Source organism: Pediculus humanus, genomic scaffold (assembly GCF_000006295.1).
Source record: "Pediculus humanus corporis 1103172108318 genomic scaffold, whole genome shotgun sequence".
Taxonomy (NCBI): Eukaryota; Metazoa; Arthropoda; class Insecta; order Psocodea; family Pediculidae; genus Pediculus; species Pediculus humanus.
In genome coordinates, this window is record NW_002987887.1 from 59500 (window position 1) to 78475 (window position 18976).

Consider the following 18976-nt stretch of genomic DNA (forward strand, 5'->3'; position numbering starts at 1 on the left):
ATTTTTTATTTTTATTTAAAAAGATTTAAAAATGACTGACTGACTGACTGACTATTACGACATCATACGAAAAAAAAAAAGAAAGTAAAGTAAACGTGGATTCTTTTTTTTTTTTTTTTATATAAAAGATTCCAAACACGCACACGCACACACACACAGGCAAATCGAGGTCACGATAATTATTATTATTATTTTTTCTTTCTTTCTTTTCGCCTTACACGCGCGAAAAGGATTCTTTTCTTTTCGAATGCGATAATAATAATAAATAATAATAATAACAATAATACTACAACCGTCGATGAATACGTCAAAGGTAAATTTGTCGCAAATTGACAAAATAATAAATCAATCGATGTCGTTATAACAACAATCGATTTCTAACAAGGTTAGGTTACGTTCGATTTTCTAACGGTTTTTTTTTTTTTATTTGTAAATGAAATTTTTGTTTTTTAAAAACTTTCTTTGATGATATATTTTTTAGTTTGTTTCGTTTCGTGTATTTAATATTAATATATAAATTTTTGGCAGATTTGAAATAAATATCAAAAGACGTGTGTGTGTGTGTGTGCGTGCGTGCGTGCGTGTGCGTGGTTGCGTGTGGTGCTGTTCTTTCAATCTTTTGGCAATCGATACGTTTATACATATATATATATATATGAACATACACATTTAACATACACAGTCTTTTATATATATACACACACAAATTTTAATGTGAATCGGAAACGTCGTTCCGGACGTAATTGAGAGAGAGAGAGAAAAAGAGGGAGAGAGAGAGAGAGACTTTCTTATGACACGACACGATTTCAAATTGATTCTTCGCCATTTATTATTTTGGCTCGGTTAGGGTTTTACCACCACACACGGTTTTATACAACAACAAGGTCGGCAACGTCGCATGAGTCGATATTACTTGTTAGTATTATTATTATTATTATTGTTATTTCCCTGAAAAGGATTTATCGAAAGGAAACAAGGTTGAAAATAAAAACGTGGCAGGAAGGATAAAATAAAATAAATTTTAATCACTTACCTCGTTGCGAATGATTGTTTGGCTATAGTCTAATATCCCGATGATTATTATTATTATTGTGGATTTCCTTTTTTATTTCTTCTAGTGACACGAGTCATTTTCTGATATACTGTATGATTTTACTGGATCTTTTAGTTTTTCGCCTTTTCCGTTCGATTTGTCGTCTACCTCTGGCAGCGTTCGCTTCCGCATTTCTCGCGGCAATCGCGGCTTTGTACGTCGCTTGCCTTATGGCGTTCAAATCGTTTTTAGCAACCGTTAGTTGCCTGCACAAAGCATCCGCTCGTGCTTTTGCTGCTTCCACGAGTGCCGCTTTTTCTGCTAGCTCTTGCTGTGCTCCTTCCGCTGCTTGTTGCGTCGACATGAATGTCGTTTGAGATATTTGCAATGCTCCCGTCAGCGTTTTTAACTGTAACGATGATATCAATTATTAATATTTAAATTTCAAAACGTCGCCATGTTTTTTTTTTTTCACTCTTTCGAATCAGGGTTAACTGGGTTTCTAATAAAAATTATTTTTTGTCGTCGAATGTCGGTCAATTAAAAAATAATAATGTCTGATGCGCGTTTTTTTGGCATTTAAAATGAAGGTCTGACTAATTTGATTGTGACTGTGCGTGAGCGTGCGTGCGTGCGTGCGTGCGTGCGTATGAGTTACGCAAATGCGAAGCATGTTAAAAAAAAAAAAAAAAAAAAACTAACTAAAAATCCCGCTTGAGCAGCAGCACCCAATGCGGCACGTAAATTGTATTGAGTTTGCTGACACGATGAAGCTTCTTCTTGTACCACGGCTTGAGCTTCTTTCATTTCGTGTTCTAATTGTTCGACCATTGCTAATTTTCCCGCTAGTGCAGCTTCGGCCGCTCTATATGCTTGCTGTGCTTTTTCCGCGAGTTGAGCTCTCACCTGTAAGAAACAAAACAAAAATAAAATCATTTTTTGTCGTACAAACAGAAAGAATCGTAACGGGGGAGGGGGGAGGAAAAGAATTTTATTTAAAATTACCTGATGTGATGCTTGTGCACCCGCCATCATTTGTGCATCTTGAGCTTCTTTGGCTTCCGCTGCGGCTTTCATTGCAATGTTGTGACTTTTAATATCTTTGTGAGCGTTATAACATGTTTGAACACACGTTGTTGATTCTTTTTTATTGTTCTTCTTTGACATTAACATTAAAAAATAAATTTTATAAATTTTTTTTTTCGTTTTTGAGAGAGAAAAAGAGAGAGAGAGAGAGACACACACACAGCCACAGAGAGAGAGGGTGAAAGGAATACACAGACACAGAGAGAGAGGGTGAAAGGGACACACATACACACAGAAGGGAAGAAAGAGTGAGAGATACACACAGAGTGAGAGAGAGATTGAATTGCTCAACGTGACGAGACACGGAGAGTTTAAAATTACATAAAAAATTTTAAACGTGACAATTTATTACCTTACGCATAAAAAAAAAAAAAAAAAAAAACTCGTTGCAGGTGGTAAAAAAAAATTATTTTTAATGTCACGAAACATTAAGAAAAAAAAAAAAAAAAAAAAAAAAGCAAGCGTCCATTTTCCTCATACGCATTCACTTAAAATCGGGTTCGTTTCTTAGACTTTGCGGTACCGACGACGACGACGACAAAAAAAACTTTCGCGCCGAAATATAAGTAAGGGAAGGCGGTGGTTGAAAATATGACGTCATATAATGCAATTTCTCCCTTTTTAAACGTAAATTGACATTTAATCAATCAATAATGAAAAAGTAGACAATCATTTTTAAATCGTCGTGGTAGTAGAAAAAAAAAACCGGTTCGAGACACGTGGAAAAAATTTTTAATATTTAAAATTTAGCAAACAACCGAATTTAAAAAAAAAAAAAAAAAAAAAATTATTTAATTGTTTGTCATTCATTGTACGAAACGTGAGATTTGGTTAATCGGATTATATCCCCATTTATTTATTTTTCCTAACGTATCATCTCGATCGGTATTATTAATAATAATAATAATTATTATTAATATTATTATTTACATAATTTTAATTTATAACGTTACGTAATTAAACGCTTCATCTCTCTCTCTCTCTCTCTCTCTCTTTCCAAATATCTTTGTTTGCATGTCTCTCTCTCTCTCTCTCTCTTTCCAAAATATCTTTCTTCGCATCTATCTCTCTCTCTCTCTCTCTCCCTCTCGTAAAGTGATACTTAAAAAAAATTTTTATTAAAACGATTGACAATTTCGTCATTTGATAATAACGACGACGACGGTGACGATGACGTAATCATAACGAACGGATTAAATTCTACACATAATAATAATAGTAATGATTTATATTTTAATTAAGAAAACGACGAAACCGTTCGGTTGACATTAACCGTGCCACGATGATACTATAATAATAATAATAAACCGGTACGTAATTAAAAACGTGGTTAAACAAACTCGTTGCACGTGTTTTACGCGTGCGGCGTGCGTTCGCGAACGTACACTTAACATAGGTTTGAATTGTTTTAAATCTCTTACCAAATCACAATTACTACACGAAGTAGATGAATTTTGAGAGTTAGTAGGAACGGGAGAAGAAAAACTTTTTTCACACGAATTTAAAATATCTAAAACAAAATAAAAAAAATTATAAACAAAAAAGTGATGGGTTCCCATCTTTAACCAATACTTAACATTGTTTCCAATGTTTGTTATCGTTAACGTTTAAAAACAAAACAAACAAATTTAATAATAATAATAATAATAATGATGGTGTACTCACGCATAAAAAATAATAAAAAATAAAAATTATTCATAATTTAATATTAACATATAAAAAAATAACGACGTCCGACGGATGACGGATTAATATTTTACTATTATTACTATTATTATTATTATTATTATTATTTTCTTCGTTTTGTTTACATTTATGAAATTACGTTTGTTTGCGTTCGCACACACGGAAAACGTGACGCGGAGAAGAAGACATTTTTAAAAATTTTCCCTTTAACATTTTTGTTTTCTGCTTTAAATAAATAATAATAATAATAATGATAATAATAATAAATACATTACGAGTTCGCGGGTGTAAATAATAAAGAGAAATGAAGTGAGGAGGGGAAAAAAAAAAAAAAAAAAAAAAAAAATTTGAATTTGAATTAGAAATATTTTAATGTTCGCGAACGCGTTCGGGGAGGTGTGAGTTCACCCTGCAAAAAATTAAGCTATGCTTTTTGTCGTACGCGGTAACATTGCAATGAAAGTAGAACGTTTAAGTTAAGGCGTTTGCCTGTCAAAAATAACATATCCGTTAATGATGATGATACATACCGTTTACCGTCGCGAAATTCCGCCATTTTTTTTTTTTTTGTTTTGTTTTACGGGAAGTAATTCGTAAGTTCTTTGATTGATTGATTGATTGATTGACTGACACGACGTGTAAAATGGAGATCGGATGAGAGAGAGAGAAAGAGATAGCGATAGTTAAACGTTGCAAAAAAAAAAAAATTTTGAGGCATAATAAAAAATAATTTGCGAGAGAGAGAGAGAGAGAGAGAGAGAGAGAGAGAGAGAGAGAGAGAGAGAGAGAGAGAGAAAGAGAGAGAGAAAGAGAAACAGAGAGAGAGAAAGAGAAAGAGAGAGAGAGAAAGAGAGAGAGAGAGAGAGAGAGAGAGAGAGAGAGAGAGAGAGAGAGAGAGAGAGAGAGAGAGAGAGAGAGAGAGAGAGAGAGAGAGAGAGAGAGAGAGAGAGAGAGAGAGAGAGAGAGAGAGAGAGAGAGAGAGAGAGAGAGAGAGAGAGAGAGAGAGAGAGAGAGAGAGAGAGAGAGAGAGATGATCAAAATGGACTCATAACGAACAGACGAATTTATTTATTTCACAAATTTAATAAACGTCACGTCAGCGGATTAAAACGTGTCGTTAATAATTTTTTTCCGTTACGTAATTTTAATTATTTCGATAAGTAAATAATTTTCTAATACGATAACCGGAAATCTATACGAACAACAAAAGAAATTACACGACAATCACATCCTAGAACACGACAACGATGTTAAAACAAACAAACAAACGAAACATTATATCAAAAGCGTAAAAAACAAAAATCGTCGTGGAATTAACGAATTATATTTCATAAAAAAAATATAGGAAATGAAAGAGGACAAACAAAACCCATTTAAAAAAAATGATAATAATTTTAAACGTGGAACTAACTACATCGGGGGGGGGGGGAAACAAACCGAATTGAAAAAAAACGTCGATTCGAATCCTTTGGAAAATTTCAAAAAAAAAAAAAAAAAAAAAAAAATGACTGACGAACGTTTTAAATTATCATCGACATGATAAAAACGTTACAAAAAAAAAAATTAAATAATAATAATTTTTAACTATTAGACAATTTTAAAAAACGCGAAAACGGTTAAAAATTATTTAATTTACTCTAATGTGAAAATAATGTGTGTAATTTTGTTGTAAATTAAGGAAACCAACCGAATAATAATATTAATAATAATAATAATAATAACTCAGTTTAAAATCATTTAAAATTAACAACATAACACCTTATGTAAATAAAAATTACTATTGCCACGAACAATCCAAAAAAAAAAAAAAAAAAATCAATAATTATTATTACCGATCGTCGTCATCCTTTGTTTACCGTTTTGCAACTACTACTGAGATATAACGGAGAAATATCATAGAGTAAATAAACGTATATGATGCGATGCGCACGCGAATAAAAGCGCGCCAATATAAACAATTTAAATTTAAATTTTAAATAAAAATATATATTGATTTATAATAATAATAATAATAAATAATTAACTAATACGATAATAATAATAATTAATTAATTGAAAGCAATTTAAATATTAAATAATAATAATAATGACGTTAAATAAAGTTTTTTTTTTTTTTTTTTTTAACTATATAATAATGATTTTTATTAAGGCACCAGTTGAAAATATGTTTCGTTTAAGGTTTTTCCGGGAAAATGTCGAAGTGGGGGAGGGGGGAAACAGTATGGAGGAAAGAAGGGGGAAAAAAAATTTAAGTGTTATGTTGTAATCATCTTTGTTTGTTGTAGGTTGAAAAAAATGAGAGAGCTTTCATTAGTTGATAACTTTTAGATATTGGAATGTTTGAATCGTAGAGTTTTTTCGATGATTTACAATCAACGTAAAACCACCAATTGCATTTCAATATCGATTGATCGAAAAGTGTCGATTCCGGACATAGAAAACTTTTCATTATGAGTCCGTCGTCCGTGAAAGCGCAAACGTGAAAAACCTGAAAAAAAAAAAAAAAAAAGTGTAAGTATTATTGTTGTTGTTGTTGTTGTGTTTACGAATGACTGAACGCGCTCGCGTGGTGTATTTTAATCGATTTTAAAAAAACACGCTATACCCCTTTACTACGTCACGCGTGACGTCATTTTAGACAAAAAATAATGCGTGCGAATTGATGATATCGACGATTCGATTTATCGAACGTATCGATTTTAGTTTTATTTTTTACCGCTGATCCTTTTTTCGTCGCTTTACATTTCGCGGGTATTTACGCAACGCGTTTTTTTAAAAATAAAATGGGGCGTAAATTTTTTTAAAATTTTAACCGATAATTACGTCACGTGTGCGAGAAAGAGGTGGGGAGGGAGAGAGAGAGAGAGAGGGGAGGGGGAGAAAAGGCGGGAAAAAATTTTGATATTAAAAATTGCAAATACTCTATGAAATTTTTATATTAAAAAAATGGCGGATGATAATCGATTATTATACCGCGGAGAAAGAAAAGAAAAAAAAAGTAGTAATAATAATAATAAATCAATAATAATTATTGACCTTAGTCGAAACGTACATTATTATGTATAGAACTCGTACGAGTAAAATTTAATTTAATTTTTTTTTTTTTTCTTCTCCACCGAGGTCGTCCTAATTACTTTTCATTCACCGCGTTTTCCTTAGCACTCTCTCTCTCTCTCTCTCTCTCTCTTTCTTTCTCTCTCTCTCACATACATACATATATTTTCTTTTCTCCCTTGAAAAAATTTTCCAATTAATATTCAATTTTCAAATCGGGTTATTATATCATTTAATAATTAAATTGAAGGTGATGATCGATTTTGAAAGGGAAAAAATTATTTTTTTTTTTCGATTATTTTTACAGATTAGTTACTAACGAGAAAACGGACAAACAAATAAACAAACAAGTGTACCTGAAAACTGGCCGACCCATTTCATTGAGGACAAGTTAATGGTAAGTTTTTTTTTTTTTTCCGAAAACAAAATTAGTAAAACAAATATTTAGTTCGATTATTTATTTGGGAAAAGTTGAATGAATTATTCGAATTTAAATTTCAAACGGAGGAGAGAGAGAGAGAGAGAAAACAGAAAAGAGAGTGAGAGAGAGGAAAGAGCGAAAGGAATGAAATAAAAAAGAGATAGGGGAAAGAGAAAGAGAGAGTGAGAGAGAGAGGAAAGAGCGAAGGGGAAGAGAGAAAAAAGAGAGTGAGAAAAGAGAGAGATAAAAAAGAGAAGGATAGGAGAGAGAGAGAAGGAGTGAAAAGAGCGAGAAAAAGAGAGAGAGAGAGAGAAGGAGTGAAAAGAGCGAGAAAAAGAGAGAGAGAAGGAGAGAAAAGAGCGAGAGAGAGAGAGTAAGAAGGATAGGAGAGAGAGGAGAGAAAAGAGCGAGAGAGAGAGAGAGAGAGAGAGAGAGAGAGAGAGAGAGTAGAGAAGGATAGGAGAGAGAGAAGGAGAGAAAAGAGAGAGCGAGAGGGAGAGGAAGAAGGATAGGAGAGAGAGGAGAGAAAAGAGCGAGAGAGAGAGAGAGAGAGAGAATCGAGAAGGAGAGGAAAGAGAGAAAGGAAAACGAAAGAAAGAGAAGGAGAGGGAAGAGTGAGTGAGAAAGAGAAGGAGAGGGAAGAGTGAGTGAGAAAGAGAGAGAAGAGGAAATAAAGAGTGAGAAAGAGAGAGAGAGAAAAGAGCGGGAAAAAAGAGAAAGCCAGAAGAAGATGAAAGAGAGAATGAGAGAACAGAGAAAATGATAGAAAGAAAAACGAAAGAGAGTGAAAGAGAGAGAAAAGAGCGAGTAAAAGAGAGAGAGAGAGAGAGAGAAAAGAGCGAGTGAAAGAGAGAGAGAGAGAAAAGAGCGAGTGAAAGAGAGAGAGAGAGAGAGAGGTTAATCGGATTTAATGGAAAATGTCAAAGTAATTTTTAGGAGAGTCTATTACACAAATTGATTTTAATATTTACATTTAAATTTCTCAACATTTGATGCTATTGTTTATGTTTTATGTTTCTTATTGAGCAATAAAAATTAATAATTACGTTTGTTGTTTGTTTGTTTGTTTGTCGTTTGATTTTTTTTATTACTAAAATTTTTTCGATGACAACAACAACAACAACAACATTTGACGATTTGATTGTTTTTTATATCACACGTACGACCTGGAGAAAAAAAATTCTCGTTCTTTGTATTTTTTAATGAAATTGGAATTTAAAATCTAACGTGATGGAGACACCATCTCTCTCTCTCTCTCTCTCTCTCTCTCTCTCTCTCTCTAATGAAAACGTTACAAAATAATTATTAATTATATATGGGCACGTGTGATCGTCACGGTATTCAAACACCTGGAAAAAAATTTTTCCACTCTGTTTAGCAAATCCGTTTTAATCGCGTAATAGTAACATATTAGAATGGATTAACGAATTAAAAAAAAATTGGATTAAAATTTTGTATTAACGGATTATATGAATAGAGTGGAAAAAAATGGGGGGGGTAATGAAGAAAATGTTTGATGGGGGGGGGGGGCGCGTAAATGAGAAAAACCTAAAGGGTCGTGTTAAGACTCACTCGTATCGCCCCCTTTCATTTAACATTAAATAATTTTATAAGGTTAAAAAAAAAAAAAAAAATTTATCGTTGCGAAATTAACGGGGGATTTTTTCGGGGGGCGGGAGACGTTTCATAGCACGTTCGAAAATGGTAAAATAAACCCGACCTTGAATTTTTTTTTTTAATTTCTCTATGGAAAACTTTTTAATTGTTTTTTTTTTTTTTTTTGTAATTTAAACTCGAATGAAAAAAAATTACTCGTTTTTTTTTAAATGTCACGTTAGAAATTAATTTTAATGGCATACTTGTTGTTGTGTCCGACATTTTTTTTTAAATATGGCGGTTAAGAAATTATTTACTCACCATGCATCCTAAATCTTCGTCGGCGTATAATCCGGGAAAATGTTTTTGTTCACCGCAATAGAAAGAAGTTTCCGGAAGTTCGACTTTCGATACGAAATTATCGTCGAAATTTTTTTCGTAGCCGACCGGATAATATTCTCTGGGCGCGTTCATTACTCTACTCGGAGCTGCCAACGGATATTTTCTTGTTGGTTCCGAAACGTACCGTTCGGGAATTGGCGGCGCTATAGTCGTCGTCGTCGTACTCGTCGTGGATTTAACGATTTTTTGAGTTTTTTGCTGTTTTAACAATTGTTGTTGTTTTTGATTAATAGCTTGGGCAATGGCTTCGGCGGAAACGTTCGTGGCAGCAGAAAGAGTTTTAACAGTGTCGCCCATCAAACCCGTTTTAAAAACGTCTGACGATGATGATTTTATTTTTTCCGTCGTTACGGAATTAGAAACGGGTATAGCCGTTGGAAGAAGTTTACCACTTCCGGTATTTGATATTCTATCGATTTGAGACGGCGGTACGACGTTTATTACTTGAGGTCCGTTTGTCGATATGACGGGTGCTCTGTGAGTGAGTTTGTTGTTGTAAAGATGTTCGGCAACCGAAGATTGCATCTGGAAAAAAAAAAATTCAACGATTAAATTCGAACGTGGCGTTCGTTTTTCATTATTTGTTTTGAATACGTACCCCGAAATTATTCGTAGCCGCCTGCAGGGCATTTTTAAAAGCTTGCGGAGCTTTTACCGACGTTTGGATTTTCGATACGGATAATGGAAGACCTTGAAAATTAGGTATCGAATTGACTGTGAACGTGGGATGTCTAACGGGTCTCGTACCGTTCAAATCAACCGTCATGACGTTACCGACAGCGTAACCCAAAGGACTCGCAGCCGCTGGTTTTTCAGGCGGTGGAATCGGTTTAAAGGGTGGAATCGTAGAAGGCTGTGAATTTGTTTTATACGTTCCACTCGGTGATCTTAAACTCGATCCCTGATACATTCTACCCGTTTCAGCTATTGCTTTTTTACTGCCAACCTAAAAAACCCCCAAAAAAAAAAAAAAAAAAAAAAAATTAAAAATTTTTTGCATTTCGGGAAAAATGTGCGTAGTGGGAAAAAGTTGTATCGTTAAAGTTTTCACAATAAATAAATGCGTGTGTGAGGGGCCCCACGCACACTCACACTCACACGCACACACACACACACATGAGTTTTTTAAACTTTCTATTTCCAAAGAGCTGATATCCTTGATTATTTCGCAAGTAATTTAAAGTTCGAGTGACCCGGGGCAAATATTATTATTATTATTATTATTATTAATATAAAACAAAGGGTTGCATTTCTCTTTTTTTTTTTTTAAATTTTTCACGATTTCATTAACGTGTATTTTACGATGAATAAAATTATAAATAATTATCGACTTTGTGCAAATTATTAAAAAATATGTATATGCATGACCTTTCACATACAATACAACCTTTCGTTTGACGTCATCAAAGTGTGAAAATTATTAATTTTTTTTGTTTTTTTTTGTTTCAGGTACAGGTTGATTGCGTAAAGAACAAAGAAGAAAGAAAATTAAAAATTTTGTAAATATTTTGAAAGTAAACGACGACAACGACGATGGTTGGGGTCAATGGGGGCAAAATCGACGGTAAACATTTCGAAAATTTGAGTAAGTTTGTTTTTTTTCACTACTTAAAAAAAAAATTTTTTTTATTTTACATCCGTTTTCAAAACGAACGTTAAATTTTTACTTTGGGTTCAACCCCCCATTCTGCCCCCCTCTCGTCTCTCTCTCTCTCTCCCCTTTCGAAAATTTAATTTTAATGATTTTTTAAAAGGGAAAAAAGCGTAAATGAAAAAATTCCTATGCGAAAATCACGTAATATTAATTTCGTATACACGTGTCACTAACATTTTTTAAATTCTTACACGTTCGCGGTAAAAATTTTTAAAAAAAATTTGGCAACGTTGTTTTAAACCCTTTCATCGAAAAGTAATCCGGTTGAATTCGGTGGTTTCCCCCGCGATTATTTAAATACTAAACATTTTTTAAAAAATTTTTCCCCGCGCGCCATTTTGATTAATTATTGTCGTCTGCTGTCGTTTTTATCTATTCGAAATAAAAGCGGAAACGTTTTTGTTTGTGACGTCATTAAACGATGAAAAAAATTCTTTTATCCCCCATTATTTAAATTTCAATCGATATATCGAACGAATTATTTTTTAAATAAAAAAAAAAAAAAAACGATATTTCTCGTTTTGCCAAACGTCACCCAACCTGATTTTGTAGTGAGTGAGACAAAGAGAAAGAGAGAGAGAGAGAGAGTGAGTGTGTGTGTATTTATTATTATTATTATTATTATATTTAGCAATTTAACTTTCCCTTGTGTGTGTGTGTGTGTGTGTGTGTGTGTGTGTGTGCGTGCGTGCGTTTATCATTTAATAATAATAAATTATAAGAAAGAATCGGTCGGTTGGATTTTATTCGTTATTTAAAGTTTTTTCACGTTTCGAATGATGATAATAATAATGATAATAATAATAAATATGAGAAATTTCCAGTAATTTCGAAGGAGAAAAAAAAAAAGTCAATCAATTGCAAATAAATAATCGTTGGTAACAAATCATATTGAGTAATCGAATCCCGGGTTTTTTTTTTTTTTTTATGCATAAAAATTGACTTCGACCGACTCGTTTCTTAACGTACGAAAAAAAAAGGTCAAATCATTATTATCATTATTATCATTATTATTATTATCATTAAGGAAAAAAAATTTTTCCCGTGTGACTTACTCCGTTTCCGTTACCACCATCATCACCGAAATTATTATTAAAATCCCCTGCGCTTCTCCCATTCGTAGATCTTCTTTTATTCCCTTCTAAATTAGAAAGGGATTGACCGAATCCCAATTCGTCACCGAGACTGAATCCTGAAAGATATAAAATGATAATAATAATAATAAAAGTAATTACGTAGAGTACGCGGGGTTCGTATCGCACAGTAAGAAAAAAAAAAAAAAAAAGTTAGTTAATTGGGTCAAGTAGTAATTATTTGTATTATTAACCTTGGAGACAATGTTTTAATAAATGCTAATAATAATAATAATAATATTAATATTAATGTTAATAATAATAATAATGATAATATTAGGAGGAGGAAAGTCGGGAAAAAAAAAAAATAGAAAGTCACGACGACAAACGAACGAAATCGAAGACTGACCGATGACTATCATTATTATTATTATTGTTATTTATAATTGAATAAGAAGAACGCGTAGCATATCCGGTTCCTTTTAAAACAAAACGCATTTCACGCGTTCACGCATTTTTACGCGCGCGTTTTCACTTTTTCTTCCTTACCGCGGAGATAAAACGAACGCCCCCCTTTTTTCCTTCTCCTCCTCCTTCTTCTCCTCCTCCTCCTCCTCCTCGAAAATTAATTATTTTTAATGGACGATCATCCATTCGTTAAACGCGTGCGTACGTTCACGCACAATGCGTACAATTAATTTAATTTCCCCTCCCCCTCCCTTGAGACTTTAAACGACCTTAAAATGACCTTAGCGGACATTTTTAATTTAAAACAAAATGTCTCCCGTCTGTCTGTTTATTTTATTATTATTATTATTTTATTTTCGAAATCGCACGGTGACAATTTATTATTATCATTATTATTATTATTATTATAAAGTTAATGATTGTTGGCAAAGGTTTGCTTTAGGGTTAAGCCCTCGACACACCTAGAGCCACAAAGACTTTTTTTTTTGTCGTTTATGATTCGTAACCTCATTAATGTCTTCGGGCTTTGAAATTTTTTTTTATATATATATAAAGCTAAATATGTATAAATAATATTTTTCCTTATTTTATTTCGCGCGGGAAACGGAATATTATTATTATTATTATCATCATCATCATTATCATTATCATTATTATTATTAAAACGGTCCGTTTTAGGGTTCTCATAAGGAAATAGTTATATTGTTCTTGTAAGTTATATTGTTCTTTTCCCGTTTACTAGGTGATATGTAACGCGTCAAATTTTTTTTTGTTTTTTTTTTTTTTTGTAATGTTGGCAACGTGAAAGAGAACAAATTTTAAATATAAAAAAAATTATAATAATAATCACGCAATAGGATAAATAAGTTTTTTTTTTTTTATGTTTTGAATGTTGGCATTACTTTTTTTTTTTTTTTCTATTTGCGAAACAATAAAAATTTTAAATTGTTAAGAAATTGAAAGCGTATAATAATAATAATAATAATAATTTGATTTAGATCACATCGAAATGTTTATATGAATAAATAATAATAATAATAATAATGGTGAGAACGAATTTTTTTTTTATGCGAGTAAATATAAATTTAGATTTTTGGCGCGTAATTTAAATTTCATTATCCGGGATTTAATATAGATATATCGAGAATGATTTTTGACGTGGTACTATGACGACAGGGAATAATCGATTCGTAATCGATTAATCGATTATTATTATTATAATAACAATAATAATGCCGACGATGACGATTCGTTTTATTGTGTTTGATGATAATAATAATAATAATAATAATAATTGACTGACAATGAAATTTAAAAAAATTAGTTCTAATAGAAAAAGATGTATATACAACGAACAAACGCCTCTCACATACGTAAAAACCCACCACGATGATGATGATGATGATGATGATAATTTAATTTCGTGAGTTTTAAATGGCTTCCGAAATTTTCATCGACTTTTTTTCTTTTTTTTTTTTTTTTTTTTGTTTCTTCTTTTATGATATCAATCAAGAACTACCTGAACTACCTGAATTATATAAATTTTTTTTTTTTTTTAATTACTCGTAATTTTTCGAAAAGAAAATCATAATAACGATGGAAAGTTTTCGCGTTTGTTGTTGTTGTCGTTGTCGAAACGTTTGTACAAAAAAAATTAATTTTGATTAATAAAAAATTTTAATTTTGATTAATAACCTTATTATTATTATTATTATTATTATTATTATTATTAAAACAACAACAACGTTCGAATTAATATAATAACTCTTTTAAAAAAAAAAAAACGTTTTTTTTTAATACGCACGACAATGACGCGACAATTTTTAAGTTTTTTTTTAAATTGTTTAAGTTGGCAGCTCTGAAATTAAATTTTTTATTTTATTTTTCTCACTCACTTTAATTTTGAATTGTGCGATATTCGTTTTAATTTTTTTTTTTTTTAATTAACGCCGATTATCAATTTTTTTTTTTTTAAAAACGAAAAAAGAAAATTTTTTTAGGTGGTTTTGCATTTTAAAGTGAAAGTTATTATTATTATCATTATTATTATTATTAATGTTATTATAACGATTCCTTTGAATCATTTGAAAAAAAAAAAAATTATTTAAAATTAAAAAAAAAAAAAAAAGAAAAAAAAATTTCCCGTTATTCGTGACCACCACATTCGACATTATTTAACGTAGTCATTTAAAAAATATTTATTATTATCATCATCATCATTTTCACTTTTTTTTTTTTTGTTTTAATCACGACAAATTTCCCTTTTAAAATTTTATTCTCAATCCGAGTTTGAAAATTATTTAGAAATTGAACGACTAAATAAATTCCCTGCCGATAATTTTTAATGTGTTTACTTCGTCTCGGTCCTGCCACGACTGTTGCCAAATTTCCCTTTTTCCCTGTATTTATATCAAGCGAGGGAAATTTTTTCCCTTTCGTTGGGAATTTCGTCTGTATTTATTCGTAACCCGGTGTGACGACCGATCTTATCAATCTAATTGTAAACATCGAACATCCGGAAATCGATCGATTTTATCTCGATTCGGCGTTCGTCTCGTTGCATTTAATTTTATTTTTTCGATCGTTTGCGTCCCTCGCCATTTTCTCAACATTTTTAATTTTATTATAAATAAATAAAACAACAATTGCCAAATTTTTTCGTATTCGCGTTCTCGATTTTCGTTTATTTTCCCATTTCAACAATGGCGACTATTACATTTTTATTCTTTTTATTATATTTAATTATATTTGTAATATATATAAATTTCGTTATTAATTATATTTTTGTTCACAAGCTCAAACTAATTGAAATAATCTCGTAACGACGTGGCCATTTTGTTTTTTCAAACGAAATAAATTTTAAAAATTTACCGTTTGTTTAACAACAATCATCATCATCATTATTATTATCGTCTTATACAATCGATTCCGGTATTTAAATTCCCCCCCCCCCCGTATTTTCGTAGTTTTCGAAACGATGACGTCATAACAAATTTAAATTTTTTTCGAGAAAAACGGGACAAAAAAAAAATTTTAAATAAAAATGTCGAATTTAAGGTATTAATATCGGCGATATTAATTAACATTGATCGATAATATCGGATATTATTATTATTATTATTATTATTATCATTATTATTATTATTATTATTATCATTATTATTATTATTAATAAAATGATTAAAATATATTACGCGCGGCCTAGATAAATATTTCAAAATAGTTTTATAACTAATCGCAAGGTTCTTTGCTTACCCGCGTGTCCTTACTTTGATTTTTTTTTTTTTTTCTTCTTTTACCCGCGAATGTTTTAAATTTTTTTTTTTTTTTTTTTTTACGTAATAGACTAGATAAACTTGAATGTTGTTGTTTGTTTGTTTGTTTGTTTGTTTTCGACGAGTAATAATACGAATTATTATTTTTTGAAAAATTTTTTCCCCATTATTTTCACGTGAGTTACGAAACAAACAAACAAACGAAAAAAATGGCGTATTTTTAAATTTCGAAAAAGCGCGCGTAAATATGAGGGTCGGTAAATAAACAAACAGACGAAGAGACAGACAGAAAGACAGACAACCGGAAAAATAATTAAAACGCATGCAAAATATTAACGGTTAATTATTATTATTATTATTATTATTAGCAACGGCGACGGTGTGACGTCAATGATGACGTCGATGATGACGATGATTATTGTTAATATTATTATTATTATTATCATGTGTAAAGAGTTAGGGTGTACAGAATTTAAAAAAAAATATAAAAAAATTAGTCGGAAAAGAAAGGACTTACCAAGGCCGACGTAACCCTTGACCCCTCCAAGATTTCTCACCCTAAAAATGCTTGATTTTTTGAATTGGCAGTTGATAGAAAAGCCAAAATCCGAGTCGAGTACGCACGTGCATTGTCCCCCCCGCCAAGACAAAGCTGTAAAATATACAGGCCGTTATTATATTATTATAGGAAAGGGAGGGCGGAAAATTTTCTTCTTTTTTTTTTTTTTTTAAAATAATTATCATTATTATTATTATTAATATAAAAAAAGTTTATCCTTTTTTTTTTTTTTTTTTTTATAATGATTAGTTGCCGACAGATAAATAATAATAATAATAAGAAGTAGGTAAAATAAATAGATGAAAAATCAATCTATGAAATGTTATTGATGCTGCCACGACGTTTAAAATCGTGACGAATACGTTACGATGACGTCACGCACGTAATTAATTAATTAATTATTGAATGAATGAATGAAGTAAAACATGCGCGTGACGTGTAAATAGAATAAAAGAGAAAGAGATAGAAAATATTTCAACCCTTTTTTATTTTAAATTTTAAAATTTTTTCGCGCGCTTTTGACGTATGCACGCACGCACACACACCGTCGGTAGAAAAAAAAAATTACTTTCACCGAATTATTATTATTATTGTTGTTGTTGTTGTTAATTTTTTTTATTTATTTACAAAATAAAAACGTATTAATAATAAGAACGGAGAAAGTAAAACGTTTTGTATACAAAAAATAAAAATAAAAAAAACATTTTCGATATTTGCCATAAAAGTGTAGTAAGCGAGTGAAAATTTTATTTCATATTTTGTCCGCAACGAGGCGTTCGAGTCAGAGTGTACAGGGAAAAATTTCCCTTTCAATTTTCCCTTTTTATTTTCCCTTTCTTATACGTTATTAACCGTTCTCCCGAAAAACATATTAAGAAATAATAATAATAATAATAATGAGAACGTTAATTTAATTTAATTTAGAAAAAAAAAAGTGACGGACGACTCTCACACGCGCGCGTCAGAATTAATAATAACCGTTACGATTTCCCGCGAAAAATTTTTTTTTTTTTTTGTTTTCTCGTGGTTTTCCTCATACTTTCTCTAAAATTAAATTCGGGTGATTCGTTTTCGAAAATTCTAATGTTAAAATACGTAATTTTAACGGTCGTAATTGTTTGTTTAAAAAAAAAAAAAAAAAAAAATTTTTTTAAAAATGAAAATCGTACGGAAAAATAATGATAGACATTTTACGGAAAGGAAGTAGTAGAAAGTTTTTTTTTTTTTAACGTAAAAACTTAATTTATAAGTAAATGATTTGTCGCACGAAATGTTTTTAACCGATCCGTGAAATCATCGTCATCGTCATTATTATTATTATTATTATTCGAACGTCGCGTTTTTTAAATTTAACATCATCATTATTATTACTATGTGTATTTTTGTAAATCGGAATTATTTTTCTCACGCCTCCGACCGAAAAAAAAAAAAAAAAAAAAATTAATCAAAGTGTTAACTAAAAATTCACTTGCGTGGAAAAAAAAAAAAAACAAAATGGCGTCGCGACAATTTTTTTTTTTTCAAATTAAAAAAACCATAGAGAAAAAAAATTTTAAATGTTTTTAACGGAAATGCGACAATTAATTAAATTAAAATACGATTACTCGACATCCGATTTGTCGAACCTTTACAAAAATAAATAAAAACGTTCGTAATTAAAATAATAATAATAATAATAATAATAATTACAAAACGGAAATTTTGTCGAAAAAACGACAAAAGGAAACGCGTAAAAAAAAAAAAATTTATGTTTTTTTTTTTTTTTGACGTGGCTTTAAGGAATAATCCGTTATTCTACTTTCTAATTGTTTTTGTTTTTTTTTTTTTTACTGTTATTCGCGCGTATTGTTTTCTTTATTATTATTATTATTTTAAATAACGCGCGCGTACGGTCTTCGTGAAAGAGAGAGAGAGAAAAAAAGGAAAAAAAATTCTTTTTTTCCTTTTTTTCGTCAAGGAAATAAATAAAATAATAATAATAATGTCATAATTATTATTAAAGTGTCGAAAAATGGTTCAATGTCAAACGATCGACAAGAAAATTACTACAATTCACCGTCGCGACCTGTTAAAAAGAAAAAAAAAAAAAAAATTTCCTACGACATTTTTTTTTATAAAAAAAAAAAAAAAAAAAAAAAAACGTCAATTAAGTTTTCGAAGGTTGATGAAATTTATCGTGAAAATAGAAAGAAAAACGTGTCACTTTAGCGTGGGGTGTGGGGGAGGGGAGGACAGGGGAGGGGGAAACGGACTTTGTATATGCAATCCGACACATCCGGATGGGAAAAATGAAAAAAAAAAAAAAAAAAAAAAATTTTTTCATTCGATGAATGATGAAATTCGGTCAAAGAACATTTTGTTCAGGTTTCAAAACATTCCGGTAAATCCAGTATCTGAGATTTGATTGGACAACATGAACTTTATTTTTATTATCTATGGAAATACCTGGAGAAGTGCGCGGGGGTAGGGGGTGGGGATAAGGAGGGGAAGCGGGTAGGGAGGAGAAGGCGGTGAAACATTGTCGAATGATGAGGCTTTTACGATTGAATCGCAATTAAAAACTTTCGTCATTTAACAACTAGGTTGTTTGCGTTTGTCGAAATGTTTTCTCTCTCTCTCTCTCTCTCTCTTTACTTATTCAGGTGCACATTTATAAAGTTTATCTTTTT

At 31.0% G+C, this 18976-nt stretch overlaps 2 protein-coding genes across 2 annotated transcripts; both read right to left on the minus strand.

The window, feature by feature from the left end:
* Positions 1-1127: 1127 nt before the first annotated feature.
* Phum_PHUM601160 (uncharacterized protein) lies at positions 1128-2200 on the minus strand (the record flags this gene model as incomplete). Its single annotated transcript, XM_002432740.1, has 3 exons — positions 1128-1442; positions 1736-1939; positions 2039-2200. 3 exons carry the CDS (start codon positions 2198-2200, stop codon positions 1128-1130), a joined length of 681 nt encoding a protein of 226 aa, XP_002432785.1.
* Positions 2201-6071: 3871 nt separating this feature from the next.
* Positions 6072-12659, minus strand: Phum_PHUM601170 (uncharacterized protein; the record flags this gene model as incomplete). Its single annotated transcript, XM_002432741.1, has 6 exons — positions 6072-6293; positions 9198-9803; positions 9877-10224; positions 11988-12124; positions 12260-12284; positions 12555-12659. 6 exons carry the CDS (start codon positions 12657-12659, stop codon positions 6072-6074), a joined length of 1443 nt encoding a protein of 480 aa, XP_002432786.1.
* Positions 12660-18976: the final 6317 nt, after the last annotated feature.